At 38.3% G+C, this 11,887-nt stretch overlaps 1 protein-coding gene across 1 annotated transcript; it reads right to left on the bottom strand.

Moving 5' to 3' along the window:
- Positions 1-2,236: 2,236 nt before the first annotated feature.
- On the bottom strand, positions 2,237-6,407 carry epcam (epithelial cell adhesion molecule). Its single transcript, XM_088351779.1, has 9 exons — positions 6,096-6,407; positions 4,629-4,730; positions 4,297-4,558; positions 4,155-4,220; positions 3,190-3,256; positions 3,025-3,123; positions 2,760-2,957; positions 2,647-2,691; positions 2,237-2,558 (listed from the first exon to the last, which is right to left on the bottom strand). Exons 1-9 carry the CDS (start codon positions 6,154-6,156, stop codon positions 2,535-2,537), a joined length of 924 nt encoding a protein of 307 aa, XP_088207905.1. The 5' UTR covers positions 6,157-6,407; the 3' UTR covers positions 2,237-2,534.
- Between the last annotated feature and the right edge of the window lie 5,480 nt (positions 6,408-11,887).

The following is an 11,887-nucleotide window of genomic DNA, read 5'->3' on the forward strand; positions in this document are numbered from 1 at the left end:
TCCTTCACTTATTTTTTTTTATCTCTCTTTTTCTTTCTCTTTAATCGACTAGTCCGGCCCCCGACAGAATGTTTGTTCCGTCGTGTGGCCCCCGAGTTAAAATGAGTTTGACACCCCTGTTATAAAGCTTAATGAAGCTGTGTGTTTTAGTTTATATCGACGGTCCAAACCACGCCCCTCACAATTGCCCCCGCTGTTTAATTGGAATGACGTAATGATACCTGACAGCAAATGACACGCCCTCATTCCTTTCACACAAGAAAGGGGGAAGATATACGATACCTGCCTCAACTCGTTTGTTCCTGGTTGCTATGGTGACCCAGAAAATGGAGGGCGAAAAGGGGGTAGTTGGATAAATGTATTAATAAATACAATTAACCGTATTATTGGCCCGTTTGCTTAATACATATTACCGGATGTATAATGCGAAAGAATAATTCATGAAAATACTTCCCTTTATGTTTTCATTTTGTTTTGACGGCTATAGAACAAGTTACAACAGGCTCGACAATGACGACATTCACAATCCTTTTAAGTTCCCTTCGTGGTTTCGCGGTTTCTTCTCCGCTTCCGACATTTTGTCTTTTGACGAAAACTTTCTTGGGCAAGACGTTTTCTTGTTGTGTCACTTGTTGCGTGAATGCGGTATGTTTTTATAAGCCGTGCCGAACCTGACTGTCAGGTTTAGCACGACGACGAACGGTTTGACAAACAAACATGGAGGCACGGAGTCAAAACAGTCGACGAATTCTCAGCTATTATGACAGACCAAGAAAGTCTTGGTTATCGTTTATCTAGCACAGAATGACGTCAACTTACGTACAGTGATGTTTTGGTTTACGCCACACGAGACCGAAACTAACATGTCGGGGAAAACCAAGCAAGGTCACCTTGAAACAGCAAGTGTAGCTTTCCCAATGGTATACTGTACTCATGAAGATAATCATACAGGTGTTATATAAAAGTGATGGGTTGTCATTTAGTTTGATCAATTTTGAAGAGGCGTGTCTCTTCAAAATAACGCACGTTGCATGTCGAGATCAAGAAGTTTTAGTACGCCATTATTGAATTTTGATTTTACCCCTTGTACAAAATAAGAGCGTGGTAAACAGATACCAGGTATTGGTATCAATGTATCAGCGTTTTATGTATCTCTATACACTCAAGTTTATTTGTGTCACCCTTAATCACAAAGAGTCTCAAATGGCTTCACAGATTATTGCAAACCGCAGACTATTATGACACCATCCCCTGATCTAAAACCTCAACATGAGGAAAATGAAGAAACCTTGAGAAGGGACTACATTCTCATCTCATTAGCTACACCGCTTATCATCAGTAGGGTCGCGGGGGTGCTGGAGTTCATCCCAGCAATCATCGGGCAGTGGGCAGGGGACACCCTGAACTGGTTGCCAGCAAATCGCAGGGAACACGGGGACAGACAACTCACTCGCTCATTCACACCTAGGGACAATTTGGACCAGCCAATTCACCTGAAATGCATGTTTTTGGAATGTGGGAGGAAACCGGAGAACTACATTGATTCCAGTAATTTCTAGAAGCAATTTATCAATCAGAAATCTTAAAGAGACCATCATTTGACCACTAGATGTTAATGTGTTGTGTAATTCTAGAAAAGAGTGCTAAACAAGACAAGGAGGAATACAAACTAGATACGTAAAGTGAGGTATTGTTATTATGTATGATGTTTCTTCTGAGGGTTTTTGTTTCCCTTTGGAGAATGTAACGAGTTTTCTTTGGACAGTATGGTTATTGTTTTAAATGGACAGTGGTTAACCACTAGATGTCACTGAAATTGTCTAGTGCAACAAAAGAGTGCTAAAAAGCATTCTGAAAAATACAAACTACGGAAATGAAATGTGACCAGTATCTCTCCCTTTTACTTATTTTTTGCCCAGTCTTGGAGGGTTGTAGGACTTAAATTTCTCTAGCTAAAATTAAATTTTTCTAAATACATTTGTACATGTATGTTGGGTTATTTTTAAAGAATTTTCCTAAATTATATTTATGCAGACAAGAACTGCTAAATAATATACACTGTCTCTTTAAAGAGTTGTATGTTGTAATTAAATGAATGCAGTATATATATTATATTTTTTTACAAGTATTTTGTTAAAAAGTATTTTTCATACTAATGTTTTCAGTAAGGGGAGACGATTACAACATATGTATCAGTCTAAGAAAACAAATCCAACTACGCCAATAAACTTCAACAGTCTTTCAAACATTTTATTAAAAATCCATCGAGAAAAAAAAAAACTTGTAAGAAACTGTACAATCTAACAGAATTTCAACTGTTGTGTGTAAAATTTAAAAGCCACATCCACTTTGACAAATTTGAAGCGCGGGATAAAAAAGGGGGGACAATATCAAACTTCACAACATAAATAAAAGGCTGAATACCGAATAACTGAGCATGTCGATTGTTCCGTTTAAAAAAAAAAAAATTCTTATGGCAAATTGCAAGTAGGCACATCAAACAGCAACTCTGGCGTCCTGCGGCAATAGATGATTTACATGGGATCCAGCTCTCTTTGCTGAAAAATACAAACAAAGTCAATACCGCATGAAAAAAAATGAAGAATTTGAAATAGGAACATCACTGAAGTGTTTAGGGGAACTCACCTGAGCTTTGTTGTACTTTTGGTTATTACGCCGCCTGAGGAAGAACTAAACAACAGAAAATAAAATGTTAAAAACAATGTTTGTACTATTCCCCCGCCCCCACAACAACTCACCAGGAGCAACAGGCCGGCCACCACAGCCAGCACGACCACCACGATAACGGCGATGATTCCACCAGTGAGATTCTTCATGGTAAACGTTGGGGCCTCCTCATCCACGTAGTACACCACAATGTCCTCCATCTGCAGTCTCTGGGAACCCACCACGGGCTCAAATTTTTCCTGGTCCTTGAAGAGTGGGAGGACTTTCACCTGAACGAACAAGATAGGGTCATTGGTATGTCACAAAAACAATTTACAATTGTGTAAATTGAAGTACATCTTTCTCCATGTAGTAGGCCAATTTGGTCAGATCACTCTTGCGCTCTCCCATGGGCTTTTTCACATCCACAACAATCAAGCGGGCATCCGGGTCATACTACAAAAAAATAATCTTAAATCAAGTGTCAATGTATTCACCTGAACTGCCAACAAATTCACTTACTTCAATTTCTTTGACCATGTCCTTGTTAAAGTTATCATAACGCTTGTGAATAGCATCAGCAAGCGACCTGAAAGAGGGGGAAAACACAGAAATGATTTACATCGGCAAACCAGTGAGAGCTTATCAAAAGTCACAACCAGAGGTAAGATCTTAAGCCAGACCTGAAATACCCTTTTTTAAAATCATCCACCCATCTATGCCACTGTCTCTCAAAGTGCCACACTAGATTCTAACAGTGTGTAACTAAATATGAAACTTTTTAACTCACTCCCGCCATCTCCTGGGTTGTGTAATCATTGCAGCTTCTATCAAGCTGCTTATGTGGCATGTGCAAGTAAGTGCGTTCCAGGGAAATGCTCTAATAAACCCCTCTTTTGGGGGGTTTGGGTTGCCATTTTAACTATTTGGGAACAGTCCTTTTCTTACTTTCACCATTTTCATGCTACACTAACAGACAACCGCAAAGCACAAGCATGAAATCGCTTTCTGCCCTGATTCTGTACTTAATGTGATGAGAGTTCCTGACAGCTCTGCTAGAAGCAGATAGGCACAGTCGGGAAAAATAATATAAAAGGCTACATAAACTCAGTTGGGCTCTGTTAACATACTCAATGTAGAAACGTTTGAGGACATACTGCTGCTGCGGTACAGCCCAGTTTTCAACAAGTCAAAATGATGGACCTCCATGAATTTTACTGTAAACTCAAAAAAATATCTGTCAATGATGGATTAATTGTTGGTTAATGTGTCCTCTGCAGACAGAGATACAAGATGTATATGTTTATATCATCTTTCATGACTTAGATTAAGTTACAAAAAGACAGGCTTTAATTTGTTATCCTCTCCTTCTCATGAATCCTTAAAATATATGAAATTCCAGGATTGCATTGGGATCTGCAAATCAAGGTAATTTCATAATTTTTAGGCCCGGTCTTACATCTGGTCTCCACACAGCATGTACTTACACTTTCAGTTTATTAGCATCCACAGGAGTGTTCACTGGTTTGTGCTTCAGCTGAAGACGGACCCAGCTATAAGACAGTAACATTTTAGGAACTTCCAAACAAATATCAGGTTCATTAATACAAATATGGTCAAATAACTTACTAGGTCTCCACAAGCTTCTCACACTTGAGGTTCTTGTCTCCCTTGTCTGTTCGGCGAACCCCCGCGCTGTTAACGCACCAGCATTCCTCCGTGTTGTTACACTGCTTGGCCTTGAATTTTCCGTCGTTCTCGCATTCTGGGTCGTAGATTCCGTCGTTATCCACGAACGCTGTCTCCACAGGCTTTCCTCCGATGGTACGAGTGTCCAGGCCTTTTTTGGCTCTGTACATTTCAGCCTTCATCAGGAAGCACTTGGGGATCACTACATTGAAAACAATTTGTGTTACATTGACTACTTTCAGGTGGGAAGTAAATTAAGAGTCTCTGCTTACAATCGTTGCAGTCGAGCTTCTGTTTCATCTGCTCACCAACCAAGATGTAACACTGACAAGGATTCCCATCGCAGGTGGCCCACTTCATAGTGCTACATGAGCCTAGGGAGGGGGGAAAAAAAGCAGAATTACCTTGGTTATATGCGATTCCAGTTGGGAATTATATGGAAAAATATATAGCAATTAGCATGTTTAACCCTCAGGCCAACACTGCCTTGTTAAAACCTGTCAAAATCCCCTAAATTATTTAACTTAAACTTTACAGAGTGTTGAACTTTTTTCCCACCGCTACCGCCATCTCCTGGCTTAGGTTATCACTGCAGCCTCAGTCAGCTTGATCATGATGCTCGTGCAAGTGCACGCATTTCATGGACATACTCGAATAAACTTATTCCTCGGGGTTTATACTCTACTAGAAGCAGGACTCTTCCTACTTTGGTCTTTTTCATTTTACACCAAGTGAAAAACCTGGAAACTAGCATGACGTCACTTTTTAGGACTCCCCAACTTCAATTCCTCATACATAATGATTTCAGCCCCAAACCGCTTGGCTAAGACTATGAAAAGCAGATAGGCACATTAGAAAAACAAAAAATAACAGGGGCTCACCAAAATCAGTCAGACATTGTTAACACAGAGAAAATATTTAACTTTTAAAGAAACTTCCATAGAAACTGTATAAAAAGGTGCAACGATGGTATTTTGAATAATAATAATTATTTTATAATAAATAACACGAAGGTTGAAGAAATTATAATGGGTAGACGAATTATGATGAAACACTTTCCAAATATTGAAAATATAGACAATCTCTAAATTTAAAAAAACATTAACGTGAAAATCTAAAGGCTAAATACAAAATCATATTTATTGTGTAATGAGCAACGAAGCCAACAAAACTGAGTGGCACAAGCTAATCAAGGCATGGGCGTTGGTTTCTCAAAACAGAGAAGTCCCTGGGGAGCGGGGCTAAGCAGGTTCCCAACCCCCACCCATCAACAATACTGAACGCTGCTCTTATCCGCGTTCGGAGTTTAACAAAAACTTCCAAAAATGATAATTATCAAACAAACACTTAAAGTGCTACTAGCTCGAATCGTCATTTAAGTTAGTTAAATCAGATGGGTAAGTTATTTACGACGAACTGCGTTAAAAACGTCGAATATGTCTTTATTTGAGAGTTGGAATTAGTTTAAAACACTATTGACTAATTATTCGCCGCTTTGAGCACCCAGTAAAGAAACTGAACGTACTTCACATCCGCAAGTTTCATTTAAATAAGACTTCAAGAAATCAAATTTATCAAACTAACTTTTTAAGTCCTCCCAGCTTAAGTTGTGATTTTCCATTTCTTAAAATAACTCGGCGAGTTCTTTAACGCGTTCAAACGTCGAATATTAGAGTTTTTTAAACGTTAAAGCAATTTCAAACAATATTCATTATTTGCAAGACGTTTTCATTACTTACAGCTTTGAGCTGAGGCTCCCGCCGCAAGAGTGGCAAGCAGAAGAGCAATCCACATATTCATAGTTGGATTAAAATCGAAAAAATATATAAGTCCTCTTTCGCTAGTTTTCGATGCGTCCGTCTTCCTCAGAGGCCCAAAAAATGGAGTCGAAAAAGACGCTGAGCTTCCTGTTCTTTCCACAGGTGTGTCCTCGTCAAACCTGTTTGGACACACGGGAGCGCGCAAAATAAGCCTCACTCCAACAAGAAGGTGTGTCTTATTCTGTTTAAACCTCAGGTGAGTTTTGGTTTGCTTATAAAGTGAAAAACCAAGCGTGCATGACTACAATTTATAATGCAGGTAGTCTCAACACGTCATGTTAATTTGCATGGGCGTGGGAGGAGGCGGAGTTTGAGGAAATTCAAGCGCACCTTTTCCGCTTTGACCATATTTGGAAATGTGACGCATGGGTTTTGTATTTGAAAGTATCTCTGTACTTTCGGCTTGTCCCATGAAGTAAACAAAGCAAGTATTGTTGGAAACATACAAATTGAGTCAAAGTCATGTTTATTTGCATGGCTCTTAATCACAGGTAGTCTGATCTAAAACCGACATGAGAGCATGAAAAAAACTCAAAAACCTCAGCATGAGGTAAATGAAGAAACCTTGAGAAGGGACCGCACATGAATTAATCCCCCTCCAGGATGACCTGGCTGCAATGGATGTAGCATTAATAAACAAAACATAGATTTTGTCAACGTGAAATATAGGTCATTCATAAGCTATAGAATATAAGTGTTTTAAGCCTAGATTTAACAGTTCCACTGAGGTTGCTGATCGAATCTCAGGGGGAAGGCCATTCCACAGCACCGGGGCCCGAATGGAGAACGCGCTCAAATCTTCGGATATCTTCTTGGCTCTTGGGATTACGAGTAGACCAGCGTTTTGAGAGCGAAGGCTCCAGACCAGAACACAGGGGGAAATTCAATCTGAAAGATATGAGGGAGCAAGTCCATGCATGATTTTGTATACTACCAACAGAATCTTAAAATCAAATCTTAAGCTAACAGAGAGCTAATGCAGTTCAGCTAAAATTGGGGTAATGTGATCAATCTTTCTTGTCTTAGTTAAAAGCCTCGCTCCAGCATTTTGTACCAGCTGAAGGCTCTTGACTCTTAGACTTTGGGAGACTGGAGAGCTTAATAATAAATACTAAACATGTCCTCAAGGGACAGTGTGCAATATTTAACCACTCTTTTTATTGTGAAGTGCAACCGAAAATGAGTGCTAAAAGAATACAAAATACAGACTCAAAGCGACCAAACCATTTTCATACCAGTCAACATATGTTTTCACCGCATTTCACATGTTTTTTTTTAATCATTTCAAATTATGTACAATTTTTGTGCTGGATTTTCAAATATACAATTATGTGTGACAATAAATTTACTACAAATGGGAAAAGAACTAAGAAAGAGTTGTTTGTGTTCTTTATTCGATAAATTAATAAAGGTCGGAAACACAAATTGTTTTTGTTTTTATTTCACATACTCTGTCTTTCTATGAGTGAATAGGTGCCGTGTTGTGTTTGTATGTTTTATATCAATTAAGGGAATTCCTATCAGAGCAGGAATTGGCTGGCCTTGACAGGTATGAATTTTTCTTATTTTTCCCCATCATTTTTCAAAGAAAGGCAAACATGAAAGAAAATAATGAAAAAAATGAGAAATAAGACAAGGGAAAATGTGAAAGAATAATGAAAAAAAGGAAAAGGGGATAAGGAAAAAGGGAACAAATAAAAGAAAAAGGACAAAAATTGAAAAAATAGGGAGAAAAAAAGAAAGAAGTGTAAAGAAAAAAAGAATGTAAAAGAGGCAGGGGGAAAAAGATACAACAAAAGAAAGAAATGAAGGGAACAAAGGAAGAAAAGGGGAGAAATAGAAAGGAAAAATAAAACAATCAAGGAAAAAAGAAAAAGGTGGCAGCAAGATGGTCCAAAATTATGTAAACTCGTTTTAGGTGAGCCTCTTTTCATGTCAAATAAATGATCATTTCTTGACCTACAAGTATTTTTTTAAAAGAGTTCATCTATTTTTACTTATTATTCAAATCAATATTGTTTTACTTTTTAATAATACACACTGTCCCTTTAAATTGTTTGTGACACCTAAGAGGTTGCTATCCCCTTTGGTGTCGATATACAGTATTGTATAACGAAAAATAACCATAAACAACATTTCTTCAAGAATGTAAAACGTCGAGCAGGCAAACATGTTACCTCTGTATAGAAAAATTACATTCAGATCTCAGTAGCCTAGATGGTAAGGCGCCCGCTTTGAGACTGGGAGGTTCGGGTTCGCGCCCCGGCCGAGTCATTCCTAAGACTTAAAAAGTGGTCGGCGGCGCCCTCTCTTGGCTGCGGCTGCATCGGGTCAGATGCAATCGACATTTCGTTCTGTGTACATTGTTACACAGAATGACAATACAAGGAAATTATTATTATTATTATTATTATTCATGTGTCTCATTTTTGGTCAACGTTACTGCTAAAGGATCCTTAGAATTTGCACGTTTTTTAAAAGCCTTTAAAATCCAAAACCTTTATGTAACGACATTATGGATTGCTAGCAGGTTGAGCCAGAGCGCTTTAAGACTGAAACCCACGTTCAGAAAGTTTGTCATAGCTGTTGTGAATCACATTTGACGCATATGAGTCACTTGTCTTTTAAGTTTCAGTTCGCGTTTACCTGGCAGATATTCTTCACAGCATAGACTCCTGATTGATTTCATTAAGATTTACCACAAATTGCTTTGCTATATTTTTATTTATAGCAAATACATTCAGAGAGGGAGGACCGGGGTTTATTGTTAAACATTACAAATCGTATTATATTTGTTGCAATCACATCTTGTCTAAACAAAATTCAAATCATTAAGTCCCAGGTTATTATTAGCACAAGCCACCTTTTTAAGGTCTTGAAGCACTTTCATGTCATAACATTTTATAATTGTCTTTCTTGTCATGGATAACAACGTAATGAACATTAAATCAAACCTTAAAAGAGAAAAATAAGCTGAAAAGAATATCAGGATAAAAGCTAAAATATGTAGAAAGCAGTTCTTGGAGACTTGTCAATAGTGCAATAACATTTAGAACCAACCTAAATACATACAAGTCAATAATTAGGATATTAATACCCATTTAATATATTGAAAAAGGACAGGAACAGAGTTAGGTTGACCAATGAAGCTTTTATTCTCATATATACAGTATTCTATAACCATTTACTTCAATTTCCCTGGTCATTTATCATTTACAGGGCAAGCCAAAACAGCTGGTGATAAAATATCAAGAAGTCATCCGATACCTTGCCAACCAAGAAATAATTATTTTCTTGAGTGACATTTATCCCAATGTGACTCATCAAAATGTTTTTGTTGTCAGGTAAAGAATGTAAGTATTAATATTCAACCAGATCGAAATAATCTTCCTTTTTTCCTTTTTAAAGATTGTCTCTAACTAATGAATGCTGTCGACTAGTGGTCAACGGTGGAATTACAGATCAAAATAGTCAAGTCATGTTTACGTGTATCCCCTAATTACAAAGAGTCTCCAAGGGCTGCACAGACCACAGCTTATTACAAACTACAGACTATTATGACACCATCCCCTGATCTAAAACCTACATGAGGGCAAGGAAAAACTTAAAAACCTCAACATGAGGAAAGTGAAGAAACCTAGAGAAGGGACCTCACATGAGGCAATCCCCTTTCCACCTGGCTGCAATGAAATGAAATGAAATGATCTGCATTTATATAGCGCTTTTCAAGTCAATGACTTCCCAAAGCGCTTTACAATGTGCTCCACATTTCCCAATAGCGGCCTTGTATTGCAGCCATGTAAGACGCTAACCTGCTTATTGGGGGGTATTAGGGGTTCAGTGTCTTACCCAAGGACACTTCGACATGTAACACGGACGAGCCGGGATTCGAACTGGGATCCTTTGATCCCAAGACGAGCACTCTACCGCCTTTATTAATAAACATATATCATCAACAGCAAGTATAGGTAATTCATAAGATCGAGAATAGAAGTATGTTTTAAGCCTAGATTAAACAGTTCCACCGAGGTTGCAGATCCAATCTCAGGGGGAAAAATTCTCGAACCTGCGGATCTCTTTTTGGCTCTTCGGATCACTGGTAGACCAGCATTTTCTGAGCGAGGTCTCCGGGCCCGGAACACAGGGGGAAATTAAATTACATTAAAAATATCTTGTATTCAGTACATATCCAACAGATCAGTGTTTCTAAACCTTTTTTGAGCCAGGACACACTTTTTTCGCATTAAAAATCTCGAGGCACATTGTCCATCGAAAGTGTTTAGAAATTTCGGTAATTCCTGGCACCAGTTTCAGTTTTTTTTAAGATTAAATTAGCATGTTGCTCTAATTAACTGTGAAAAAAATGTCTTAAAATTTTGGTCACCTTGGCTCTGGAGGTACTACAGGCTATTCATTTTGGTTAATAATGTTGCTGTTACTTTAAAAGTTTTACTGTTTTTTTCTGTCTTATTTCATTTCATCCATTTTTTTTTTAGAAAAATAACAAAAATTGTCTGATAGTTGAGCAATTATTTCACAACAGTGCTTCCTAAGGACGGTTGAGGTGCACACCGACCGGTTCTTAAATTTTTTTTTTTTTTTTTTTTTTTTTAAGAAAAAAAAATAAATAGAACCAGCAGAATTTTGTGCAGAACTTTTATGTTTTAAAATTTATATAATTACTTTTCCTTTGTGAGGGGCACGGCGGCTGGGTGGTTAGCGCACAGTCCCCCAGGGTGGATGTCCAGGGTTCAATCGCAGCTACCACAGCCTCCCCGTGTGGAGTTTGCATGTTCTCCCCGTGCTTGCGTGAGTTTCATCCAGGCACTCCAGTTTCCTCCCACATTCCAAAAACAGGCATGTCAGTTTAATTGGCCAGTCCCAATTGTCCCTAGGTGAAAATGAGTAAGTGAGTTGGCCGTCTCTGTGTGCTGGAGGCTAGTTCAAGGTGTCCCCTGCCCACTGCCCGAGGATAGCTGGGATGGGCTCCAGCACCCCCACAACCCTACTGAAGATAAGCGGTGTAGGAAATGGATGGAGGTACTTTTCCAGTGCATTTTTAAACAACTGTATTAATTCCCGGTATGCTTTCATGTGCCTATAGTAAGTATATATATATATATATATATATATATATATATATATATATATATATATATATATATAAAGTAATTAACAAATTCCTGCGGCACACTAGACAAGGTCTCACGGCGCACCAGTTGAAAAATTCTGCAATAGATATCAAAATACTTTATTGTGTTTCAATTTTTCATATGTGTAAGGAACCATTTAAAAAAAAAAAAAAATTGTGGGGGGGGGGGTATTATCAAAAGTGTTTTCTTACTCTCATCATTTTGAGTAAAACCTTATTTTTGTGTGTAATATTTAGTACATCCTAGTGCTACAAGAAACTTTGATCCAGTAAAAAAAGGTTAATTTAAATATTAGGCAAATACACTTGAACTACTATCCATCCATTCTTTATCCGCACTGTTTATCCTCAGTAGGGTCACAGAGATTGTGGAGCCCATCCTAGGTATCTACGGGCTGTGGGAAGGGGACACCCTGAATTGGTTGCTAGCAAGTCACAGGGCACACAGAGACAGAGAACAAGTTTTACGCTCACTCATACCTAGGGACAATTTGGAATTACCTGATATACATGTTTTTGGAATGTGGGAGGGAACGGCAGTGCTTAGGGGAAACCCACG

The sequence above is a fragment of the Urocampus carinirostris genome, chromosome 13, assembly GCF_059441175.1.
Source record: "Urocampus carinirostris isolate Australia breed hairy pipefish chromosome 13, RoL_Ucar_1.0, whole genome shotgun sequence".
NCBI lineage: Eukaryota > Metazoa > Chordata > Actinopteri > Syngnathiformes > Syngnathidae > Urocampus > Urocampus carinirostris.